Genomic DNA, 26,249 nt, shown 5'->3' on the forward strand with positions numbered 1-26,249 from the left:
TTCAAATTAGGGTCCAGCCAAACACAATCATACTTTCATAGAACATAGAACAGTACAGGACAGAACAGGCCCTTCGGCCCTCGATGTTGTGCCGAGCAATGATCACCCTACTTAAACCCACGTAACCCGTATACCCGTAACCCAACAATCCCCCCATTAACCTTGCACTACGGGCAATTTAGCATGGCCAATCCACCTAACCCGCACATCTTTGGACTTCATTCACTAGTGGTTTCTTATCGCCTTGGAAACAACCTGAGTTCAATCCATGTTCTATTCTGGACAATCACAGCAGAAAATTAACTTAGTCTTGCACATAGTTACCCAACCAAGGATGGGGGTAAAGAATTTTTGCCGAGATAGTGCTCCCCTGCTGTCGTGCATTGCTGCAAACTGCAAGTTCACTAGAACTATGTTTTTGTAGTTGAGGTAATTCCCTCTTTCAAGGTGAGCAATTAATATAACTTTCTACCCTACCAGAACAATTTGACATTGATTTTGCATTCAATTGTGCTCGGAACAATCAGAACATCATTTGACATCAAACGGTGAGATTTGGAACAGACTTTGATCTTGGAAACAGAGCTCATTTGTCCTCAAAAGTGCTCAATTAGACATCTTTTAGCATCATGATCCTCCTACGTGTAGAGTCATCAAAGTACTCAGAAGTGTCAAGAAGCCGTCACAACTTGTTAAAATTTGTGGAAGCGAATATTAGCATTCTAAAGCAATCATAAGGCAACTCATACGATCATTAGGCATCAAAGGCAAAGCAAATGTGATGTTAGAAAATGTTTTTCACACAACGAGTTGTTCTGGTCTAGAATGAACTGCCGGGAAGTATGGTGGAGGCAGGTTCAATCAAGACATTCAAGAGGGCATTAGATGATTATTTGAATTGAACCCATGTGTAAGGATTTGAGGAAAAAGCAGGTGAATGGCACTATGCCATAATGCTCATTTGGAGAGCCAGTGCGAACAGTATAGGCTAAATTGCATCCTGCACAGTACCAATTCGGTGTTTCTGTGATGAGGATATAAGTGCAGCTTCCTACATGTTACTAGAGGGAAAAAAACTACAAATTGGACAGCACGGCAACACAGTGATTAGCACTGCTGTCTCATATGGCAGGGACACAGATTCAATTCTGGCCTTGGGCGACAGTGTGGTGTTTGCATTGTCGAATTTACAGTGCAGAAGGTCATTCTGCCCATCGAGTCTGCACCGGCCCTTGAAAAGAGCACCCTATCTAAGCCCACGCCGCCATCCTATCCCCGTAACTCAGTAACCCCACCTAACGTTTCTGGACACTAAGGGCAATTTAGCATGGCCAATCCACCTAACCTGCACTTCTTAGGAGGACAACGGAGCACCCGGAGGAAACCCACGCTGACATGGGTAGAACGTGCAGACTCCGCACAGACAGCGACCCAAGCCGGGAATCGAACATGGAACCCTGGAGCTGTGAAGCAACTGTGCTGGCTACTGTGCTCCCTTCTTTTTTTTTAAAGCAACCAGCGCACATTCGGCAACAACCTCCGCCCCTTCATGAACCCCGTCTCCCCATATCTGCGTGGGTTTCATCTGGGTGCTTCGGTTTCTTCCCACACTCCAAAGATCTACAGGTTGGACATGCTAAATTTCACGTTAGTGTCCAAATATGTGCAGATTAGGTAGTGTTACGGGGCTAGTACGGGGGGGGGGGGGGGGGGGCTAGGTGGAGTGCTGTTTTGGAGGTTCTGGCCTCTTTCTGCAATGTAGGGATTCTTTGGAGCCTAGTGATATGGAACTCTTATGGCTTCAAAATCTTCACCAAGAACTTTAGACGTTCCTTCCATTTCACCTGGCATGTTACACTTTCCTTCTGGTCATTCCCTTATTGTCTCTACACAGCATCGCTTGCGGTTGCTGATTCCGCTGCTCCTTCTAGCTCCACTGCTATTGCTGCCTCCTCCTCTGCCACCTCCACTGCTACCTCAGCCGCCACCTTTACTGCCAATTCGGCTAGCCTACATGTGACTTCAGACCTACAGCAATAATGTTGTCTCTTAACTACCCTGAAATGACCCTGGCCGGCCACTCAGTTTCAAGGGCAATGAGGGAGGGGCAGAAAATGCATGCTCACACTCCGTGAATAAATATTTTTAAAATTGCCTTGTTCCACAGAGAAAAGTGTAGCTCTTTCCCTTTTATCGGTTGGCGCATTTTATTTATTTTTTTAATATATTTTTATTGGTATTGGCTGGTGCATTTTAATTTGTGGTGTGTGACTATTGAATTCAATGTCAGCTGGTGGTTGTACTTCAGAGAACGAGCTGAACATAAGTGAAGTAAAACTAGGCCATGGAGAGGACTAGAGTTTGCTCAGCATCCCAATTCATAACAAGCTCCTAGTCTGCTGTAATCTCAGTGTTGGAATCTTTCACAAGAAATTTAAAACTCAGCTTGCAGGTCCCACACCAGGAGTTATTGAAAGGTCCTCACCATTCCTTGACAAGAAACAAAGAAAATAGGAGCAGGAAGAGGCCATTCGGCCCTTCGAGCCTGCTCCGACGTTCTTTACGATCATTGCTGATCATCCAACTCAATAGCCTAATCTTGCTTTCCCCCCCATATCTTTTGACCCCCTTCACCCTATGTGTTATATCTAATTGCTTCTTGAAAACATAGTGTTTTGGCTGCAGCTACTTCCTGTGGTAGTGAATTCCACAGGCTCACCAATCTCTAGTGAAGAAATTTCTCCTGATCTCTGTCCTAAATGGTCTAACCCAGGGGTGGGCAAACTTTTCCGTGCAAGGGCCACATTCAGAAATTCACAATTTTAAAGGGCCGCATAGTATATTAAGTAAAATAATTAATATTTAAAATAGCCAAAATAAAAGGTTTTTAAAGAAAAAAAACAATTAATTTTTATTAATTAATATTTTAAAGTAGAAACTTCACATGAAACACATGTTGTGCCGAGCAATGATCACCCTACTCAAGTCAACGTATCCACCCTATACCAGTAACCCAACAGCCCCCCCCCCCCCCCATTAACCTTAAAATAAAAAAATAAAAATAAATTTTTTTTTAAAAAAATGTTTCTTTTTTTTTGTGACTTGATCTTGGTGGGCCGCATAAAGACCTTTGGCGGGCCGCATGCGGCCCGCGGGCCATAGTTTGCCCACCCCTGGTCTAACCCGTATCCTCAGACTGTGACTCCAGTTCTGGACACACCCACCATCGGGAAGATCCTTATTGCATCTACCCTGTCTAGTCCTGTTAGAATTTTATAGGTTTCTATGAAAACCCCCCTTATTTGGGCGGCATGGTAGCACAGTGATTAGCACTGTTGCTTCACAGCTCCAGAGTCCCAGGTTCGATTCCCGGCTTGGGTCACTGTCTGTGCAGAGTCTGCATGTTCTCCCCGTGTCTCCGTAGGTTTCCTCCGGGAGCTCTGATTTCCTCCCACAGTCAAAAGATGTGCAGGTTAGGTGGATTGGCCATGCTAAATTGCCCTTAGTGTCCCAAAAGGTTAGATGGGGTTACTGGGTTATGGGAATAGGGTGGAGGTGTGGGCTTAAGTAGGGAGCTCTTACCAATGGCTGGTGCAGACTCGATAGGCCAAATGGACTCCTTCTGCACTGTAAATTCGATGATATGATTCTTCTGAACTCCAGTGAATACAATCCTAATCGATTCAATCTCTCCTCATATGTCAGTCCTGGCATCCTAAGAATCAGTCTGGTAAATCTTCACTGCAGTCCCTCGACAGCAAGAACATCCTTCCTTAGATAAGGAGATCAAAACTGCACACAATATTCCAGGTGTTGCCTCACAAAGGCCCTGTATAATTGCAGCAAGACATCCCTGCTCCTGTACTCGAATGCTCTCGCAATGACGGCCAGCATACCATTTGCCTTCTTTCCTACCTGCTGTACCTGCATGCTTACCTTCTGGGTACTGGTGTACGAGGGCACATAGGTCTCATTGCGCATTCCCCTCTCCTAATTTATGACCATTCACATAATACTCTACCTTCTTGTGTTTGCTACCAAATTGGGTAACCTTGCATTTGCTCACTCACTCAACTAAATATCCAACTGTAAATCACAGGTTGCATTGTGAACTTCGATCAAGTGCTGCACTATTGGATATGCTTTTCTTGTTAAACCAATGCAATACCTGTCCTCTCAGGTGGATATAAAAGATTCCATGGCAGTATTTTGAAGAACGCCATGGGAGTTCCAATAATATCTTGGCCAATTTATATCCCTCAACCAACATCACTAAAGAACAGATTATCTTGTTAGTGATCTTGTTGCTGTTTGAGAAACATTTTGGTCCGCATTGGAAACTCCATTTCCCTATGTTGCAGTAGTGACAACGTTTCAAAAGTACATTTTTAAAAATTTAATGTCTTACAGGGAACAGATAAGTCCAAGGGGGAGTCGTTGAGGAGTCTTGTAGCTGTGGGGAAGAAGCTGTTCCTATGTCTGGATGTGTGAGTCTTCAGACTTCTGTACCTCCTGCCTGATGGAAGGGTCTGGAAGAAGACAATGCCTGGGTGGGGGGGTCTCTGATAATGCTGTCTGCCTTTCTGAGGCAGCGAGAGGTATATACAGAATCAATGTGGGGGTGGCAAGTTTGTGTGATGCGTTGGGCTGAGTTCACCATGGTCTGCGGTTTCTTGCGATCTTGGACCAAGCAGTTGCCATACCAGGCTGTGATGCAGCCAGATAGGATGCTCTCTATCGCACATCTGTAGAAGTTTGTTAGAGTCGATGCAGACATGCCAAATTTCTTTAGCTTCCGCAGGAAGTAGAGACGTTGTTGAGTTTTCTTGACTATTGCATCAATGTGAGTGGACCAGGAGAGACTGTTGGTGATGGTGACCCCCAGGAACTTAAAGCTATCAATCATCTCCACTTTGGAGCCATTGATGCAGACAGGGGTGTGTGTCGTGCTGTGCTTTCTGAAGTCGATGATCAGTTCCTTGGTCTTCCCAACATTTAGAGAGAGGTTGTTTTCGGTACACCATGCAACCAAGTGATTTACCTCCCTCCTGTAGTCTGATTCGTCATTGTTTGAGATGCGGCCCACCACAGTCGTATCATCCGCAAACTTCGAGATTGAGTTGGAGTCAAAGGTTTGGGTTGTGGAGGTGAAACCCACGCAAACACGGGAAGAATGTGCAAACTCCACACGGTGACCCATAGCCGGGAACGAACCTGGGACCCTAGCGCCGTGAGGCTGCAGCACTAACCACTGCGCCACCGTACTGCCCTATTTCAAAAGTACTTTAATTGTTGTAAAGTAATTTGGGACGTCCTAATTTCAACCACCCTTTGTGTGAAAATTACGTCCTGATTTTATTCTTGAATGCTGTATGTTAAAGGTTGGCTCCCTTGTTCCCACCAAAGGAAATAGCTTCTCGAGACATAATTTTATAGGCGCTGGGTTTGCAGGTATGACGAGATGTATAATTCTGCAGCTCCCCTGCCCGCTGCCTATCCATCCAGACCCCAACCTGGCAGTGATCTTATGTAGGCGAGGTGCAATGCCTATAGCGGACCACCTGCCCTCGCCCCAACTGTAGACTATAAGTGGTCAATTAATGGTCACTTGAGGACCGCTTCCCACCCAGCTGCAATCTTTAGGGCAATAGAAGGAGATTATGGACCGGGGATGGGGGCTTCGTGGAAGACTGGCAGGTTCGCCTTGTCTGGACTTTGCAGGGGAGGGTGTCTCTCTCATAGGGCTTTCTCCCCAATAGAATGCCCAACAATGTCTACCGCTCCCACCCCTCCACCAGTGTTCCATCCCCACCCTGGCCTTTGCAACTGGCCAATAAACCACTGAAGTTACCTCCCCGGAATCTACCGAGTCCTCCTGGGTGAGAAGTGCTATGTAACATCCTTTGAATGTGAATTGTATAAATGTAAATTTGTTCTTCTTTCTAACATAGCTTTTATTATAGTTCACAGCTCCCTGAGTTGCGTGGCTGGCCAACCTTTGTATTCCATTTCTGTTTTCTGTGCACAGTGTTTCCCCCACCCCTTTCCTCTTCTGGAGCCTTCGTTTCTTCTCTGTATTTTCTTTAAACTCTTTGGTCGGGTATATCTCCCACTCTGCTCTATGGAGGCAGCCTCCAATGAGATGTTGATGGGACATGGGGCTCAAGTCACTTAAACCACCTGCCCTTTAATTCCTGCCTGCAACTAATGAGGCAGTAACTGTTAGTTTTCTCTTGAAGATACTGCATCAGAATTGCCTGTTCCTGGTGAACTGGATCATCGGGGGATCCATTGTTGTAAGGAACATTAGGTTGAGAGGGTCAGAAGGGACAGTATCTGATTTTCTGTCCAATTAATGGATTCAAAACATCTGTACACAAGAACAGAAAACCTATCCCATTTCTCTAACTATTATCTTTCAGTCACTGATCCAGTACCTGTTGGAGCACCCACATTTATACAAAAGCCCCTGAGGAACCCTTCACTTTAACCAGAGTTTAAAACTTCCTGTCCCCACCCCCTGATGTGTTTTCTCCCTTGTTTCCTGTCTCCAGTTAAAACATGCAAAGATGTTTTCCTTTCCACTGTTTAAGAAAAAAAATAAGCTGTTATTTTGATTCTGTGCAATTTACAAAGATATCCAAATCAAACAGAGTATCCTGATGACGGTGGAATTTTCAGCCAAGTTACATGGCCACACCACTAATTCAATTTAACATTAATTTCCCTGGGCCAGAGGAGGGGGGGGAAATGTAAAAAGTAGAAAACATCATACATTAAAATGCACTGCAATTTGCACTGATATTATTTGACTCTCTCTTAAATTGCACTTTTATAATTCATTCTGTACATTATAGTCACAGTTTCCACGTTTGCAAAGTCTGTCCAACTGGTTAACTGGGCAAAATTAACCGAGAGCAGATAGAGTTGGCTGTCTTTACAAGGTCTGATCAATCTCATATTCAATGGGGTAGGTGAAAGGAAACCCAGAATTGAGGCAGCAAACATGCTCCACAGTAAAGTGATGGCACAATATCTAATCCTCTGTTGATTAGCAAAGTAGAGCTGCTGCTACTTGAGTTGCGTGCAGAGAGTGTTTCCCTTTTTGTTACCCATGTTCCCAGATGATTGCATTGTACATTGCTTATCAGAAGCTACTAAACCACATTTAGCAGTTTGTACAGTCAATAATGTCATCTAATATACTTTACATGCTTGGGAAACCTGCCACCAATAAGGAACTCTCAGCCCAGTCAAACTGATGCCTTTCTTCCATAGTAAATGATCAATGAATTGCCTTTGGGAAACAAAACTTCTATCCTTTCTTTAATGTACCTATGGTCACTTAATCAATTGATTTGACTGTGAGGAAAGGATACTTCACTCCAGGAGTGATTCCAGACACACACAGGGATATGTTAAACACACTTTATTACTCATACAATGTTACTAACTTTATCATAAAGACAATAGCTTCCAATTACCAGTTAAACCATGCTTAATAATGGCAATGAAACACTAAATTCTAACTGCTATCTTTTGTCTCCACTCAAGCAAACCCCATCTCAGGTCAAAATCCACTTTTAAATAGTTAGCCAACCCAGGAATTCTTGCTGAATCGAGATCCTTTTAAAAGACTGATTGGAGGGAGAAAACTCTGGTCAGGAAACAGCCTGCAGGTTCTTGCCTGTCTCCGAGTACTGTTTAACCTGCCCAGCCTTTGAGAAACTGCTCCTATCCTGTTCACAGGCAAATCTTTAACCCCACCTGCTCACATACAGGTCACAACTCACTGTTATTAGAGCAGCTGCTGGTCTGCCACACTCAAACCTTAAACTGAACTCAAAACTGAGAACTCAATGCCTGACTACTTCAGCCCCTGGATCCTCCCATTAACTTCATCACTTTACTGCAACTAAATGTTGTATCTCTAATTATCCACCTGTAGGATGTGGGTGGTGAGGGATACCACTGGTGTCCCCGCTGACTATACCTGCGGGAAGTGCACCCAACTCCAGCTCCTCAGAGACCGTGTTAAGGTACTGGAGCTGGAGCTGGATGAACTTCGGATCATCCGGGAGGCAGAGGGGGTCATAGAGAAGAGTTACAGGGAGGTAGCCACACCAAAGGTACTGGACAAGAGTAGCTGGGTTACAGTCAGGGGAAAGAAAACTAACAGGCAGACAGTGCAGGGATCCCTCGTGGCCGTTCCCCTTCAAAACAAGTATACCGTTTTGGATGCTGTTGGGGGGGGTGACCTACCGGGGGAAGGCCCCAGCGGCCAGGTCTCTGGCACTGAGTCTGGCTCTGGGGATCAGAAGGGAAGGGGGGAGCATAGAAAAGCAATAGTAATAGGAGATTCAATGGTTAGGGGAATAGATAGGAGATTCTGTGGTCGCGAGCGAGACTCCCAAAAGGTATGTTGCCTCCCAGGTGCCAGGGCCAGGGATGTCTCTGATCGTGTCTTCAGGATCCTGAAGGGGGAGGGTGAGCAGCCAGAAGTCGTGGTGCACATTGGTACCAACGATGTAGGTAGGAAAAAGGGTGTGGAGGTAATAAACAAGTTTAGGGAGTTAGGCTGGAAGTTAAAGGCCAGGACAGACAGAGTTGTCATCTCTGGTTTGTTGCCGGTGCCACGTGATAGCGAGGCTAGGAATAGGGAGAGAGTGCAGTTGAACACGCGGCTGCAGGAATGGTGTAGGAGGGAGGGCTTCAGGTATTTGGATAATTGGAGCGCATTCTGGGGAAGGTGGGACCTGTACAAGCAGGACGGGTTGCATCTGAACCAGAGGGGCACCAATATCCTGGGGGGGAGGTTTTCTAGTACTATTCGGGAGGGTTTAAACTAATTTGGCAGGGGAATGGGAACCGGATCTGTAGTCCAGCAACTAAGGTAGACGATAGTCAGGACGCCAAAGCACGTAGTGATGCAGTGGGGAAGGTAACAATGACAAAGGAGAGTACTTGCAGGCAAGGAGATGGGTTGAAGTGTGTATACTTTAATGCAAGAAGCATCAGGAATAAGGTGGGTGAACTTAAGGCATGGATCTGTACTTGGGACTACGATGTGGTGGCCATCACGGAAACTTGGATAGAAGAGGGGCAGAAATGGTTGTTGGAGGTCCCTGGTTATAGATGTTTCAACAAGATTAGGGAGGATGGTAAAAGAGGTGGGGGGGGGGGGGGGGGTGGCATTGTTAATTAGAGATTGTATAACAGCTGCAGAAAGGCAGTTCGAGGGGGATCTGCCTACTGAAGTAATATGGGTTGAAGTTAGAAATAGGAAAGGAGCAGTCACCTTGTTGGGAGTTTTCTATAGGCCCCCCAATAGCAGCAGAGATGTGGAGGAACAGATTGGGAAACAGATTTTGGAAAGGTGCAGAAGTCACAGGGTAGTAGTCATGGGCGACTTCAACTTCCCAAACATTGAGTGGAAACTCTTTAGATCAAATAGTTTGGATGGGGTAGTGTTTGTGCAGTGTGTCCAGGAAGCTTTTCTAACACAGTATGTAGATTGTCCGACCATAGGAGAGGCCATATTGGATTTAGTACTTGGTAATGAACCAGGGCAGGTGATAGATTTGTTAGTGGGGGAGCATTTTGGAGGTAGTGACCACAATTCTGTGACTTTCACTTTAGTAATGGAGAGGGATAGGTGCGAGCAACAGGGCAAGGTTTATAATTGGGGGAAGGGTAAATACAATGCTGTCAGACAAGAATTGAAGTGCAGAAGTTGGGAACATAGGCTGTCAGGGAAGGACACAAGTGAAATGTGGAACTTGTTCAAGGAACAGGTACTGCGTGTCTTTGATATGTATGTCCCTGTCAGGCAGGGAAGAGATGGTTGAGTGAGGGAACCATGGTTGACAAGAGAGGTTGAATGTCTTGTTAAGAGGAAGAAGGAGACTTATGTAAGGCTGAAGAAACAAGGTTCAGACAGGGCGCTGGAGGGATACAAGATAGCCAGGAGGGAACTGAAGAAAGGGATTAGGAGAGCTAAGAGAGGGCATGAAAAATCTTTGGCGGGTAGGATCAAGGAAAACCCCAAGGCCTTTTACACATATGTGAGAAATATGAGAATGACTAGAGCGAGGGTAGGTCCGATTAAGGACAGTAGCGGGAGATTGTGTATTGAGTCTGAAGAGATAGGAGAGGTCTTGAACAAGTATTTTTCTTCAGTATTTACAAACGAGAGGGGCCATATTGTTGGAGAGGACAGCGTGAAGCAGACTGATAAGCTTGAGGAGATACTTGTCAGGAAGGAAGATGTGTTGCGCGTTTTGAAAAACTTGAGGATAGACAAGTCCCGCGGGCCTGACGGGATATATCCAAGGATTCTATGGGAAGCAAGAAATGAAATTGCAGAACCGTTGGCAATGATCTTTTCGTCCTCGCTGTCAACAGGGGTTGTACCAGAGGATTGGAGGGTGGCGAATGTCGTGCCCCTGTTCAAAAAAGGGAATAGGGATAACCCTGGGAATTACAGGTCAGTTAGTCTTACTTCGGTGGTAGGCAAAGTAATGGAAAGGGTACTGAGGGATAGGATTTCTGAGCATCTGGAAAGGCATTGCTTGATTAGGGATAGTCAGCACGGATTTGTGAGGGGTAGGTCTTGCCTTACAAGTCTTATTGAATTCTTTGAGGAGGTGACCAAGCATGTGGATGAAGGTAAAGCAGTGGATGTAGTGTACATGGATTTTAGTAAGGCATTTGATAAGGTTCCCCATGGTAGGCTTATGCAGAAAGTAAGGAGGCATGGGATAGTGGGAAATTTGGCCAGTTGGATAACAAACTGGCTAACCGATAGAAGACAGAGAGTGGTGGTGGATGGCAAATATTCAGCCTGGAGCCCAGTTATCAGTGGCGTACCGCAGGGATCAGTTCTGGGTCCTCTGCTGTTTGTGATTTTCATTAACGACTTGGATGAGGGAGTTGAAGGGTGGGTCAGTAAATTTGCAGATGATACGAAGATTGGTGGAGTTGTGGATAGTGAGGAGGGCTGTTGTCAGCTTCAAAGAGGCATAGATAGAATGCAGAGCTGGGCTGAGAAGTGGCAGATGGAGTTTAACCCTGACAAGTGTGAGGTTGTCCATTTTGGAAGGACAAATATGAATGCGGAATACAGGGTTAATGGTAGGGTTCTTGGCAATGTGGAGGAGCAGAGAGATCTTGGGGTCTATGTTCATAGTTCTTTGAAAGTTGCCACTCAAGTGGATAGAGCTGTGAAGAAGGCCTATGGTGTGCTAGCGTTCATTAGCAGAGGGATTGAATTTAAGAGCCGTGAGGTGATGATGCAGCTGTACAAAACCTTGGTCAGGCCACATTTGGAGTACTGTGTGCAGTTCTGGTCACCTCATTTTAGGAAGGATGTGGAAGCTTTGGAAAAGGTGCAAAGGAGATTTATCAGGATGTTGCCTGGAATGGAGAGTAGGTCATACGAGGAAAGGTTGAGGGTGCTAGGCCTTTTCTCATTAGAACGGAGAAGGATGAGGGGCGACTTGATAGAGGTTTATAAGATGATCAGGGGAATAGATAGAGTAGACAGTCAGAGACTTTTACCCCGGGTAGAACAAACCATTACAAGGGGACATAAATTTAAGGTAAATGGTGGAAGATATAGGGGGGATGTCAGAGGTAGGTACTTTACCCAGAGAGTAGTGGGGGCATGGAATGCACTGCCTGTGGTAGTAGTTGAGTCGGAAAAGTTAGGGACCTTCAAGCGGCTATTGGATAGGTACTTGGATTAGGGTAGAATAATGGAGTGTAGGTTAACTTCTTAAGGGCAGCACGGTAGCATTGTGGAAAGCACAATTGCTTCACAGCTCCAGGGTCCCAAGTTCGATTTCGACTTGGGTCACTGTCTGTGTGGAGTCTGCACATCCTCCCCGTGACTGCGTGGGTTTCCTCCGGGTACTCCGGTTTCCTCCCACAGTCCAAAGATGTGCAGGTTGGGTGGATTGGCCATGAAAAATTGTCCAAAATTCTATGATTAACCTAGGACAAAAGTTCGGCGCAACATCGTGGGCCGAAGGGCCTGTTCTGTGCTGTATTTCTCTATCTCTATCTCTATCCCCAGTGAACCTCATTTATAGAAACAAAATTCCAATAGCCTAACTTTTACAATGCTTCAATTGCACCTATGTCCTCAAAATGCCTGAAGCCTTTCAAATCAGAATTTTTTTTAAAATTACTGCAGCAATCACATGCTAATCCAGGTTTTTAACCCTTACTGCACCAACTACATAATATACAATATATCTGAAAATCCAACATTCATCACACACATGACCAATATCAGCTTGGAAAAGATCTGATGGAACATAAAGGTAATGCAGGAATGACTTTCACATCTATTTAATGAGCCATCCCCATGGTACAAATTCTCTGGCTCCAACTGCTGGTTATTGTGAAGTGAAGATGTCAAAGAATGAGGCCCTCATGGCCCAGGGAGGATCATCTGGAGTCCTGGGGTAAGGATGATTGCATACCTAATATTTGAGGCACAGTTACTCCTGCTTTTCTTGTACCCTGGGGATCTGCTCTTTCTCATCCAAATCTCATGCCATTGGTCCTGGCAAAGCAATTCCTACCCTGTCCACTTTGGCTGTTGCAATAGAAAAGGAAGGAGAGTGACAATTTTGCACAATATCAGGTCTACAGTGGGGTGGGTTCTAGGCTGGTGGTGGAGGGAGCATGAATGGGAATGCCTCGAGGGCCCGCCCACCATGGATGGGAATGCTCGGGGGCCCCGCCCACCCGGGGCCCCACCCACCCCATCTTGGTTGTGATTTTACACTGGGGTGGGCAGGGACTCAGATGGGAAGCTCATCCTTGCCCCAGTTAAGGTCCTTTTGTGGCCACTTAAGGACCCTTTCCGCCAAGCCTCAATTCTTAGGCTGAAGGGAAGATGACGGGGGAGGGGGGTGCATAACCCCAAAATTAACATTGTTGTGCTGGGGCAGGAAGAGTGGGGGAGGATTTTCAGAAGCCCCCTGATGGCTGGGATGTCTGGGGCTACTTTTCCCTTAAGGCCCAGTAACCGCTAGAGCTCTCTCCTGCTGCCGGCCTACATTCTGGGACCTCTAACCCCCCCCCCCTGCCCCCAATAACTCCACCATGCCTCCCCTACCCTCCCCACATTGGGGCCCCTGCCACTTACATCTCCTCTTGCTTTCGGGACTTAGTTCCAGTACATCTTCCGGCCACTGCAGTGCTGTTTCTGGAGAGCTGCAGTCTAATCTCATTGGCCAGCAGCTCTCCAAGGCAGGTCTCCCCCCCCCCCCCCCCCCCAGAGATGGGCAGAGCATGTCAAGGCCGTTGCCTCACAAGGAGCAGTTCAGGTGGAAGTCCTGCCTTGTAACAATCAAAACTCATTTGAGCATGAAATGGCAATCGGGCCTGCACGAGTTGGTGGGGATGTGTTACACTAAAGTTATAAAAGCAAATGGAAAAGTAGAATCACTACAGTGCAGAAGGAGGCCATTTGGCCCATCAAGTCTGCACCGACTCTGAAAGAGCACCCAACCTAGGCCCAGCCCCAGCCTATCCCCATACATTAACGAGAAATTTAGCATGGCCAATCCACTTAACCTACACATCTTTGGACTGTGGAAGGAAACCAGTGCACCCGGAGGAAACCCATGCAGACACAGGGAGAACGTACAAACTCCACACAGACGGTGACCCAAAGCTGGAATTGAACCTGGGACTCTGGTGCTGCTGTGAGGCAGCAGTGCTCACAATTTTTTAAATATCCCAATGTTTTCCCTGCGCTGCCTACAGCACTGCCTCAAAGATTTTTTTTTAAATTTCTGGAGACGCCTGGTTATTCTTGATGTACTTTTAACCTTACTCTGTATGTTGTATATATGTTAATCTGTATGTTGCAACACATAAGACATGTTGTATAGTGCAAGCTATTTTGGCCAGAGGGCCTTTCTCTGTTCTGTTCCTTTGACTATAAAACAAAAAAACCGTGGTTAATTTCCTAGGTTAAGGCAGACATCAGATCGTCACCATCGAAGCCATTTCACCAGCAGGAAGAAGAGCCGCACCCGGTCACCAGGGAAACGTGAACAGCCCAGCAGCCATAACTCGGACAAGAAGAAAAGTTCTTCCTACAGCCCTCGCCGCAAGAGCAGCTCCAGGAGCTCCAGCAGGTCCATGTCGCGCTCCTGCTCCCGATCACACGACAAGAGAGATGGGCGGAGCAAGTCACGGTCATCGCCTCGCAAGGAACAGTCCAGGTAGGTCCCATTCTCGAGCAAAACACTTAAGTCGGAACATTGTTCCTACCATTTACAGCCGGCGCATTTGTATGAATATAATTGACACACAATATGAAAAGCCAGGAATAATAGGGTACTGTTCTGATTGTACAGTAATTCCTCACTTAAAATTGTGGTTGTGTTCCTGAAAAGTCCACCTTTAAATGAAACAACTTTAAGTGAATCAGGTTTTCCCATTCCAACCAATGTAAAAGCTGTGGTTGGGTTCTTTCAGATCTTTCTCATCCGAAAAAACATTACAACATTGTGCCCTGGAATCTGAAATACTTTACGTTGCTAAATTCCTATATTCATAAATGAAATGAAATAACTTTTAAAATAAAATAAATATAAAAATATTTTTGAAACGTGCTAACTCTTTGTACTTACCTCCTGCTTACTGACTCCCGGGCTTGCTGCCTCTCCTGCTCCTTGACCGTTCCTCTCACTGAAACGTTTGCTCTTTGACCGTCCAGCTGCTGTCCCTACACTCCACAGCCCTCCCACCCCTGCCAATCATGCTCATCTAACCTCCACAAATGCAGTAAAAATGTTTGCAAAGCACTAGAGCTACGCAGAGCTGAAAATTAATACGCCATTAAAAATGCAGATAAGAATAGGAATCGGCTTTTCAGTCTCTTGGATCCACTCTGCCATTCAATTAGACCGCTGCTTAATTTCTCTCTGGATACCCTACCAAACCTTTTAATCATTTTAATCACCTCATTGGGATGGCACTTTAATCTTCTGTGCAGGAGGGAATGCAAGGCAAATCTTACAATTTACAAACCTGATGTATGCAGCATGAAGCAATATAATCAGGGAAAAAATCATTTCCTCACTTAGAAGTTCAAAAGTTGATACTGGGCTGCTTGCTGAGTGGTGAAAACCAGCTTGTCGTTGGAACACTGCATTCCTGGCTCACCCATCACCTAGAGAAGATGTGGCTGGTGACAGCCGATTGCACTGCGGCCCCAGTATTTAACACCTCTAAACACACTGCTTCCTAAAGCCAAAAGGAGAGGAAACAAACTGGCAGTGCTGGAAATACACAGCAAGTCTGCCCAAGCTCTCGGTTAATGTTCATCGGAGTCGGAAACTGGAGGTTGATGGAAGGGGACTGAAAAGAGTCATAGAGTCATACAGTACAGAAGAGGCCATTCAGCCCGCCAATCCAGCACCGACAACAACTACTCGACGGCACAGTAGCACAGTGGTTAGCACTGTTGCTTCACAGCGCCAGGGTCCCAAGTTCGATTCCCGGCTTGGGTCACTGTCTGTGTGGAGTCTGCACGTTTCCTCCGGGTGCTCAGGTTTTCTCCCACAAGTTCCCAAAGATGTGCTGTTAGGTAATTTGGGCATTCTGAATTGTCCCTCAGTGTATCCAAATGCAGGAATGTGGCGACCAAGGGTTTTTCACAGTAACTTCATTGCAATGTTGATGTAAGCCGACTTGTGACAATAAAAATTATTATTATGTTGTTTTGAGTCAGGCTGCTGTGTGGCTGGAGGGGAACAATCAGATGCTGGTGTTCCCATGTCCCATTGTAGAGGTCACAGGTTTGGAAGGTGCTGTTGAAGGACCCTTGGCAAGTTGCTGCAGCTTGTAGATGATACACACTGCTGCCACTGTGTATCTGCGGTGGGGGAAGTGAATGTTTAAGGTGATGAATGGGGTGCTATTTAAGAAGGCTGCTTTGTCCTGGATGGTGTCAAGCTTCTTGCTGCATTCATCCAGGCAAGTGGAGAGTATTCCAACACGCCCTTGATTTGTACCTTGTAGGTTGTAGCGTTGGAGAATCAGGAAGTGAGTTACTAACTGCAAAATTCCTAACCTTTGACCTGCTCTTTTATATGACTGGCCCAGTTCAGTTTCTAGTCAATGGTAACCCCCAGGATGCTGGTAGTGGGGGATTCAGCAATGGTAATCCAATTGAATGTCAAGAGGAGATGGTTAAATTCTCTCCTGTTGGAGATGGTCATTACCTGGCACTTTTGTGGCTCAAGTATTGTTTGCCACTTACCAACTCAAGCCTGAATGTTGTCCAGGTCTTGCTGCATATGGACATGGACTGCTTCATTATCGGAGGATTCGCAAATAGTGCTACACATCAGTGAACATCCCTTTTCTGACCTTATGATAGAATTAGAACAGTACAGCACAGAACAGGCCCTTTGGCCCTCGATGTTGTGCCGAGCAATGATCACCCTACTCAAGCCCACGTATCCACCCTAGACCAGTAACCCAACAACTCCCATTAACCTTATTTTTTAGGACACTATGGGCAATTTAGCCTGGCCAATCCACCTAACCCGCACATCTTTGGACTGTGGGAGGAAACCGGAGCACCCGGAGGAAACCCGTGCACATACGGGGAGGACGTGCAGACTCCACACAGACAGTGACCCAGCCGGGAATCGAACCTGGGACCCTGGAGCTGTGAAGCATTGATGCTAACCACCATGCTACCGTGCTGCCCCACGGTAGAGAGAAGACTATTGATGAAGCAGCTAAAGATGGTTGGGCTTAGGACACTAACCTGAGGAACTCCTGCAGTGATGTCCTGGGACTGAAATAATTTACCTCCAACCACCATGACCATCTTCTGTTGCGCTAGATATGACTCCAACCAGTGGAGAGTTTCCCTCTGATTCCCATTGAATTCTGGTTTGCTTGGGCTCCTTTATGACACGCTCAGTCACATGCTGCCTTGATGTCAAGTCACTCTCACCTCACCTCTGGAGTTCTCTTCTTTTGTCAATTTTGGATGTAATATGGTGGCCCTAACATTGTGCGTCAGTAAGCAATTTATTGCTGAGCACGTGCTGCTTCTTAGCACTGTCAATGGCCGTTTCCATTACTTCAGTGATGATCGAGAGTTGACTGATGGGACGGTTATTGGCCAGACTGAATTTGTCCTGCTTTTTGTAGACAGGATATACCTGGGAAATTTTGCACATTCCTGAGTAAATACTATTATAGCACATTTTGTGGTAAGTACTAATATTGTAGCTGTACTGGAACAGCATTGCGAGGGGTACGGCAAGTTATGGAGTATAAGTCTTCAGTACTATTATCGGGATATTGTCAGGGCCCATAGCCTTTGTCGTGTGCAATGCCGTTTCTTGACATTGAGTGGAGTAAGTCGAATTGGAAGAAAGCAGACATCTAGCTGGAGAGCTAGGATGAGGCCAAGATAAATCATTCACTCGGCACACCTGGCTGAAGATGCTTCAAATGCTTCAGCCTTGCCTATTGCACTCCTGTACTGCACCATTCCCATCATTCAGGATGGGAATATTTATGAAATTTCCTTCTCCCATTAATTTTTTAATTGTCATAACTGGATGTGGCAGGACTGCAGAGTTTTGACCTGATCTGTTGATTGTGGGATCTCTTAGCTCCGTCTATTGCGGTTCTGCTGTTTGGTACGCAAGTAGTCCTGTGTTGTAGCTTTGTCAAGTTGACATCTCATTGTTCGGTATACCTGGTGCTGTTCCTGGCAGGCTGTCCTGCTGTCTTCATTAAACCAGTGTTGCTCCCCCAGCTTGATGGTACTGAGAGAGTGAGAGATATACCAGGCCATGAGGTTACAGATTGTGGTTGTGTTCAATTCTGCTGTTGCTGATGGCCCGTAGTGCCTCATGGATGTTCATGAGTTTCTAGATCTGCTTAAAGTCTATCCCATTTAGCTTGGTGGTAGTGCCACACAACATAATGGAGGTTATCCTCAATGTGAAGTCAGGACTTTGTGTCCACAAGGACCTTGCAGTGATCATTCCTACTGATACCGTCATGGACGGATATATCGGAGACAGGTAGATTGATTAAGATGAGGTCAAGTAGGTTTTTCTGTCTTGTTGGTTTCCTCACCACTTGCCGCAGACCCAGTCTAGTATCTATGTCCTTTAGGACTAAGCCAGCTCGGTTAGTAGTGGTGCTACCAAGCCACACTTGATGATGGACATTGAAGTCCCCCACCCAGAGTATATTCCATGTTCTTGCCACCCTCAGTGCTTGCTCAAAGTAGTGTTTGATATGGAGGAGTATTGATTCATCAGCTGACAGTGTGTGTGTATCTGTGTTTTGGGGTGGGGACTGTAACAGTAGGTAGTAATCAGCAGATTTGCTTGCCCACATTTGACTTGGTGCCTTCAGACTTCCTAACTTCGTAGTGGTTTGATACAACCGAGTGACTTGCTCGGCCATTTAAGAGTCAACCACATTGCTGTGATTTTGGAGTCACACGCAGGCCAGACCAGGTAAGGACGACAGATTTCCTTCCCAAACGCGATTGGTGAGCCAGATGGGATTTTGCGACAATGGTCACCATTAGACCAGCTTTTTAAAATTACAGATTTATTCATTGAATTTAAATTCTACCAACTGCTGTGGTGAAATTTAAACCCAAGCCTACTCAGAACATTAGCCAGAGCCTCTGGATTGCTAGTTCAGTGACGTTCCCACTACACCACCACCATCCTCCCGCTCAGATCTTAGCACCCTGCTCATCACCCATTTCCTTGCATATTTTTCCTTCTCAAGTATTTATTCAGTTCTCTTTTGAAAATTACTAATTAATCTGCTTCTACCACTCTTAAAGGCAGTGAGTTCCAGATCCCAACAACTTGCTGTGCATAAGAATTTCTCAGAGTTTCCCTCCTGGATTTTGTGCTGATTATCTCAATCTAAGGCCTGTGGTTACTGACTCACCTGCCAATGGAAACAGTTTGTCTCAAAACAACTGGCTGACTGGACAGTCACCCTGTTTTCTCGAAGATGAGCGAGCAGCCCCTGATCTCTCCTTGTCTTCACTACTCCCACACTCTGCTCTGCGTTGATCCATCTGATTGATGAGTTCACCTTTGTTTAAGTTTGGGCAAAGGATTTACACCTGTGACGCCAACTTGTCTTTTTGCTCCTCGGATGTTTTTATATTTGCTGCGCATTTCCAGCATTCTCTACTTTGCTGTCAGATCTCCAACGTGGGAACTTTATTTTATATATTCCGTCTTATTTGTTTATGGACACGGGTCCCTGCTCCTCTGGAGGCAGCACTAAGTTTGTGAGTAGTGGCAGTAATGAAAGGTGGTAAAATGTATCCCAAACCTATTGTCACTGTTAGCTTCTGATTCCAGTCGTCCCAGCAATGCTGTTGTGCGAATGTACGAGCATCTGGCTGCACTGTGTCAAGGATAAACCCTGTCGCAACTATACCATGTCTCCCTCTGCTGGATTATGGAAGCACAACAATAACTGTTATGTGATAAAAGGCTCTCCCATTTAACCCATAAAACACAAAGGGCAAGTTCTTCCAGCTGTTCACATCAGCGGGATCTTCCAGCTGTTCACATCGGAGGGATCTTCCAGCTCTGCCAACGGCACACACACCTCCCCCCCCCCCCCCCAAAAGGGGTTTCCCGGTGGCATGAGGTGGATAAAATGGGAAATCACATTGACAGCGGCGAGACCAGAAAATACCGCCTCCAGCCAACATGCTGCCAAGAAACACGGAATGGGGAGGCCAGAAAATCTTACCCAAGGAGTTGAATTTTACAGCATGGGAGATGGGGGAGCATGTCAAATTAGGCACCATGCTCACTGCTTATCCACACTTGCCTGCCCCCTTGGGTAGTCTTCCTACAGCAGGGTAGCCCATTCACCTTTGGGCCAGGTGAGGAACTTAAGTGGCCAATTAAAAGTAACCTGGGTGAAGTGGTGCCTTCTGTCTGGACAACCATCAGAAGCCCCATCCCAGCTTTATTCAATAAGGGAGAGAGACAGAAAACAGAAAACTATGGGCCAGTTAGCTTAACATCTGTCATAGGGAAAATGTTAAAGTATTATTAACCATGTTGTAGCAGGGCACTTAGAAACATTCAAGGCAATCAGGCAGAGTCAACAATTTTGTGAAAGGGAAATAATGTTTGATTAATTGACTGGAGTTCTTTAAAGACGTTATATGTGCTGTGGATAAAGGGGAACAGGTAGATTTACTGTACTTAGATTTCCAGAAGGCATTTGATAAGGTGCCACATCAAAGGTTATTACCGAAAATAAAAGCTCATGGTGTAGAGTGTAAGAAGATTGGCTGGCTAACAGGAATTTAGGCATAAATGGGTAATTTTCTGATTGATAGGATGTCGTGTGACACAGTGATCACTACTGGGCTTCAACTTCTTACAATTTATATAAACGACTTGGATGAAAGGATTGAAGGTACGGTGGCTATATTTGCCGATGACACAATGATAGAAATTAAGTTGTGACAAGGACTTGAGGCTACAAAGGTATATAGATGGTTAAGTAAGTGGGCAAAGATCTGGCAAATGGGGTATACTGTTGGAAAATATAAAGATGACCTCCTTGGTAGGAAGATTAGAAAATGGTGAGAGATTGCAGAGCTCTCAAATGCAGAGGGATCTGGATGTTCTAGTGCATGAATCGTAAAAGACCAGTATGCAGGTACAGCAAGTAATTAGGAAAGCTAATTTAGAATATTGTGGCTTATTGCAAAGTTAACTTAAACTAAAAGTAGGGAGGTTTTCCTTCACTTATACAGGATATTGGTGAAACCACATCGGAAGTACTGTGTAGGGTATTGGTCTCCTTATTTAAGGAAGGATATAAATGTGTTGGAAGCCGTTCAGAGAAGGTTTACTCATCTAATGCCTGTAATGAGTCGGTTGTCTTATGAGGAGAGGTTGGACAGGCGAGTCATATATCCACTGGAGCTTACCAGAGTAAGAGGCAACTTGATTGAAAGATTCTGAGGGGCCTCGACAGGATGGATGTGGAAAGGATGTTTCCTCTTGTGGGAGAATCTAGAACTAGGGATCATTGTTTAAAAATAAAGGATCGCCCATTTAAGACAGAGATGAAGAGAATTTATTTCTCTCAGAGGGTCATGAGTTTTTGGAACTCTCTTCCTCAAAAGGCAGTGGGAGTGGAGTATTTGAATATTTTTAAGGCAACGCTCATTGGATTCGGAATAAGCCAGGGGGCTAAAAGGTTATTGGGGTAGGTGGAAATGCGAAGTTGAAGTACAATAAGATCAGTCATAATCTTATTGAATGTCGGAGCCAGGTTCGAGGAACTGAATGGCCTGCTCCTACTCTTAATTCGTATGTTCCCCCTTTCCCCGTATTTCTCATCCGCCCTGTACAGTCCATCCCTGCGCCCCACTCTCTCATTGGGGCCTGCCAGTCCTGGCGAGACCCCAGACTGAAATTGTTCTGGCTCCATTGACTACACAGAGACCGAACAGTGGCCCATCAAGTCTGCACCAGCCCTTGGAAAGAGAACCCTACTCAAGCCTATGCCTCCACCCTATCCCTGTAACTCAGTAACCCCACTTAAGGGCAATCTAGCATGGCCAATCCACCTAACCCACACATCTTTGGACTATGGCCGGAAACCGGAGCACCCAGAGGAAAACCACGCAGACACAGGGAGAACGTGCAGACTCCGCACAGACAGTGACCCAAGCCAGGAATCGAACCTGGGACCCTGGAGTTGTGATGCAACTGTGTTATATCTTGGATTGAACTATACAGTTCAGGGAGGTGTGGTGGAGGGCCTTGCGCCCCCCAGATCAGCCAATTATTATAATCAGTACCTAATTTTGAGTTTCAATGCAGTCAATGGAATTAATCATCCAGCGTTGTGTATAACTACCGCCAATTCGATAATGACCATTTTGTGTCATTCCCCAAGGTGAATTTCTATCCCTATATGCCCTGTCAGCCTGCAGTTAATCTGGAGAAATTACTCCACTCTGAGCCATTTAAAAAAAGTAATTGCGCAAATTCATACTGGATGAAACTTGGTCACCCAACCCTATCTCCCTTTTCTTGGAATCTTAGAGCACAGAGGCGGCTATTCATCCAATCCTGCCTGAGCTGGCCCTTTGAAAGCATATTTTCCATTTTCCTTTTGAACGTTACTATTGAATCTATTTCTCCTATTCTTTCATTTTGGATGGTAACAATTTACGGCCTAAAAAACAATTTCATTATTTCACAGATACATAGATACTTTTCCTCTCTGGTTCTTTTGCATTTTCTGTTTCCGAAATTCTGAAATTGTCCCTTTTTCATGGACAACATGCCACAACATGCAATTGTGCAGGTATTTCAGCATGCAACTGGGGCAAGGAATATGTGGTGGCGTGGCAGAACCCACGGAGCAGCAATTGACCCGCGGAGCTGCAGAGCGTGAGCCCAAACTCGCAGAGCAGCGGTTGATTGGTTGATTCGCAGAGCGATGGAGCCCAAACGCGCAGAGCGGGGGTTGAGCACTGGTCAGTCAACACTCAGGGAGTCACGGAGTAGAATGGCATCCTTTGTCCTCCTTTATATATATGATGTGGATTCACCTGAGGAAGAAGCTGCGCTCCGAAAGCTCGTGTTTGAAACAAACCTGTTGGACTTTAACCTGGTGTTGTAAGACTTCTTACTGTGCTCCTTTATATATAGTTAACCTTCGATAAACAAATTTGTTAACTTTCACATGCCGAGTAGTTGTTGAGGCTCGCTGCTATTACAGAATAACTCCCCTGAATTGTGCCATTTGATATCTGTCACTTTTCACAATTAGCCTCAGAAACCTTGATAACTGCTTTGTTCTTTGTGCACAAACCAAAGTGTTATGAGGGATTTGTTGGAAAAATTAAAAAAGGTCTGAAAAAAATAGATCATTTCATCCTTTAAAAAAAAGGGTGGGCGGAATTCTCCGCTCCCCACGTGGCGTGGGAGAATCATGGGAGGGCCTCCCGACATTTTTTACGCCCCCCTGGCGCCCCCAGCGATTCTCCCCTCCACCCCTCCCGCTTGGAAAAATCGGCGCTCGCCGTTTTTCATGGCGAACGGCGATTCTCCGAGCCCAATGGGCCGTGCGGCCGGCCCTTCACGTCCATTTCACCACGGCAGCAACCACACCTGGTCGGTGCATTCGTGAAATGGGCGCCAGATGCCCGTTTGGGGCATCTAGGGGCCCGATTGGCACGGGAGCACCACGACTGTGTTCGGGAGGGGACAGGCCCGCGATCGGTGCCCACCGATCGTCGGGCCAGCGTCCAAAACGGACGCACTCTTTCCCTTCCGCCGCCCGGCAAGATCAAGCCGCCACGTCTTGCCGGGCGGCTGAGGAGAAAGACGGCCACCGCGCATGCGCAGTTCACGCTATCGGTGCGGATGACCTCACAAATGCGCCGTTTTGCACGTCATTTCCGGCGCGTCAAGGTCACAGCCGGGAAAGACGGAGGCCTGCACCTAGCCCCCCGGCTGGGGGTGAATTAGGTGCGGGGAGCGGGCCCCGAGGCCGTCCTGAACCTCGGCCGATTTCACAACGGCCATCCCGATTTTTACCAGGAGCGGAGAATACCGCCCGGTATCTTTAGTTCCATCCATCTTCATCAATTCTAAATCCATGGAAAATTGACTTGGAAGGCTAATAAACCCAATATCGTAACTATGCCAGATTGCCAAGCACAGCACATACAGATCTTCCCTGGTTTATGATGTTAGTTCAGCTCTGCACAATGAATGCTGTAATTTATTTAAACCTGCACGCTTGATATCATCGCTGTTCTAAAAAATATATTTAAAATTCCAGAAGGGACACAAAATGGTATTACCACAAAATCTCCCAAATAGTGACATTTCCAGTTCAGTTATTCATGGCAGGATGTCAGTATTCAATATTCACCCATGTGCAAGTCCAAGCGCTGAATGTTAAAAGGCTGTTCGCCTGTGGTGGCAGAACAGCCAAGTGCAAAGCTCTCCTCTCCCATACTTTTCACCAGGAGTTTAATGGCAGAATGTGAGACCTCTTGCAGTCTTTAATTGCCTCTCACCAAACCAGGGGTAGTGAAGCCGACTGTGGCAATCCCCTCCCCTCCCAATTCTTGCTGCCCCTGGCTGAGATCATCCACCACGATAAAGAGCAGAAATTGGAAAGAGTCCAAACAGCTTAGCTTCAACTTGGGCGTCCAACTTCCCATTAGGGCAACAAATGTGTTAATATTTATGGGCTGAAAGTACTAGATGATACGAGATGCAATGAGTTAGAGGAGCTGCAGGTGATTGGGGCCCTCGTTCATTCCTTCTTGTGTGGTCACTCATTCCCTCTTTCTTTCTAACAGAGAAAGGGATGGCGAAGTCGGAGCAAGACATCATGACTCTGAGGCAGAGAGGCATCACCGCCGTTCAAGAAGCTATTCACCGATTAGGAAAAGAAGGCGGGACTCGCCTAGCTTTATGGAGCCCCGTCGAATTACAAGGTACACCAATGGGAGCCTTCAGTTTTTACTTTCCAATGAGGATTTTCTTTTTAGGATTTTAGGCATGGAGTTAAAGAAGGAAGTATCAAAAGAGAAGAAATATTCACTGACTCTGTATTCATTTCAGCTATTCAGATGTATACCTATTTCTTCATATCGTGAGTACAGTGATATTTCAGCACAATTATATGGGATATTATAATGGATTTCCTGCATGTAAGACCTTTGAACAACATTTGGATATTTTTTCCCTCCCTATTTATCCTAATTTGTAATCCTGATAATCTGAATCCTCTTCGGCAGTATGTATATCAAGTGGGGTAGAATGAGAGATTTTTGAATTAGTTTGTGTATTTTAATATAATGATTAATGGTGCTTGTCATGGTCCTTCTCCTGATATCTGAACTTGAACGTCTCATTTCAGTTTACTATTAGATTGCCTGCCTGAGAGGTCTACAAGCAGTGTGTGGTCCAAAATAAATAGAAGGACAAGTTGGTTCTCTAAGCCTGATCTACTCCCCCTCGCTGAAGTCATTGCTGGCAAGAAGCCTGTGATCTTTGTATGTGTATGCTTTTGCACCAGTCTTCAATGGCCCAGACTGGCCATTAGAGGTGACGCCATATGCTTGCTTCAGTGACCCCAGTAGGAGCCTGGTTTCTGTTATTTTTATGCCACTCCGGAAGGATGCAAAATTGTTGCCCTCAATGAGCTGAATGCCCATATTCCATTCAACAAAGGGTGGCAATATATCTAACAGGAAGTTGCCATCCTGCTGCTCCTGTATGCCAACTGATAGCCAAGTAACAGTGGCATTGCCGTGGAATGTAGAGGCCATCCTGTCTATAGAGCTGGAAGAGATGCAGAGTCTGAATTGGGAAGGATAGGAATGGATGAAAGACCCACAAGAAGGATCAAAAATATGATGAGGCCTTGAAAACAAACCACAAATTCACAGCTATGTATAATTCCCCAAACAGTCCATTTGCTGCAGTTATCAGTTTTGCTTTAACTCATCGTGTACAAGTCATGCAAGGTCTCCCTCACCTCAGCAGCAATTGTCCATTAAAGGTATTGAATATAACACAACCTTCCTGTACTGGTCTCACTTTAAGCAGTGAGTAGATATGTTAGAAGTATTGCCTTGCAGTAGATTCCAGAAGTCAAAAATGATGATCTATTCAATAAAATGTAACCAAGAGTCATCAGAAACACCACACACAACCAAATGAATGCCTCTTGGATTTGTGCAGTGAATGGAGTGTAGGGAAAGTAAACTTGTGTCTAATCTAATAGAAAGATTTAGCGGCGTTGTTGGGGTATATGATCAGACTAGTCTATTTCAGGGACTACTGGAAAGGGAGGACAGTAGAATTTGCAGGTCCTCATCTTTGGACTGAATATATGGGGCTTTACAGAACAGGTCACGACGCAGATTAAGTCACTCTTGAGCCAGAAGTTGAGAAGTACCCTTGGAGAAAATCAGATCACCCTTTTTGTTTAAAAGGTTTAACCTACTCAGTTCCTGCTGCTGGATCAATGGATCAATGCAGGTTTAATCTGAAAAACATCTGTTGATCTGCGGTATACTAGCCCTACAGCTCTGTAACATCATTGTAATTAAGCATTCTGTTCAGTTGATGCAATTTAATTACCCCCAATAAATTTGAGTCCTTCCAAAACTCTGCTGTCCATATCCT

General features: G+C 45.7%; 1 protein-coding gene across 14 annotated transcripts in view; it reads left to right on the top strand.

The window, feature by feature from the left end:
* LOC119974633 (serine/arginine repetitive matrix protein 3-like) overlaps nucleotides 1–26,249 on the top strand; it is a 753,111-nt gene that overhangs the window by 711,207 nt on the left and 15,655 nt on the right. For 12 of the 14 annotated variants that reach the window (XM_038813686.1, XM_038813698.1, XM_038813685.1 and 9 more), the window contains 3 exons: nucleotides 13,992–14,246; nucleotides 24,413–24,550; nucleotides 24,678–24,708. In XM_038813686.1, coding sequence (XP_038669614.1) covers nucleotides 13,992–14,246; nucleotides 24,413–24,550; nucleotides 24,678–24,708 — 424 coding nt within the window. Of the gene's footprint in view, nucleotides 1–13,991; nucleotides 14,247–24,412; nucleotides 24,551–24,677; nucleotides 24,767–26,249 lie in introns of all 14 variants that reach the window. The other 2 variants (XM_038813694.1, XM_038813693.1) reach the window with 2 other exon arrangements.

Source organism: Scyliorhinus canicula, chromosome 12, assembly GCF_902713615.1.
Source record: "Scyliorhinus canicula chromosome 12, sScyCan1.1, whole genome shotgun sequence".
In the NCBI taxonomy this organism is placed as follows: Eukaryota; Metazoa; Chordata; class Chondrichthyes; order Carcharhiniformes; family Scyliorhinidae; genus Scyliorhinus; species Scyliorhinus canicula.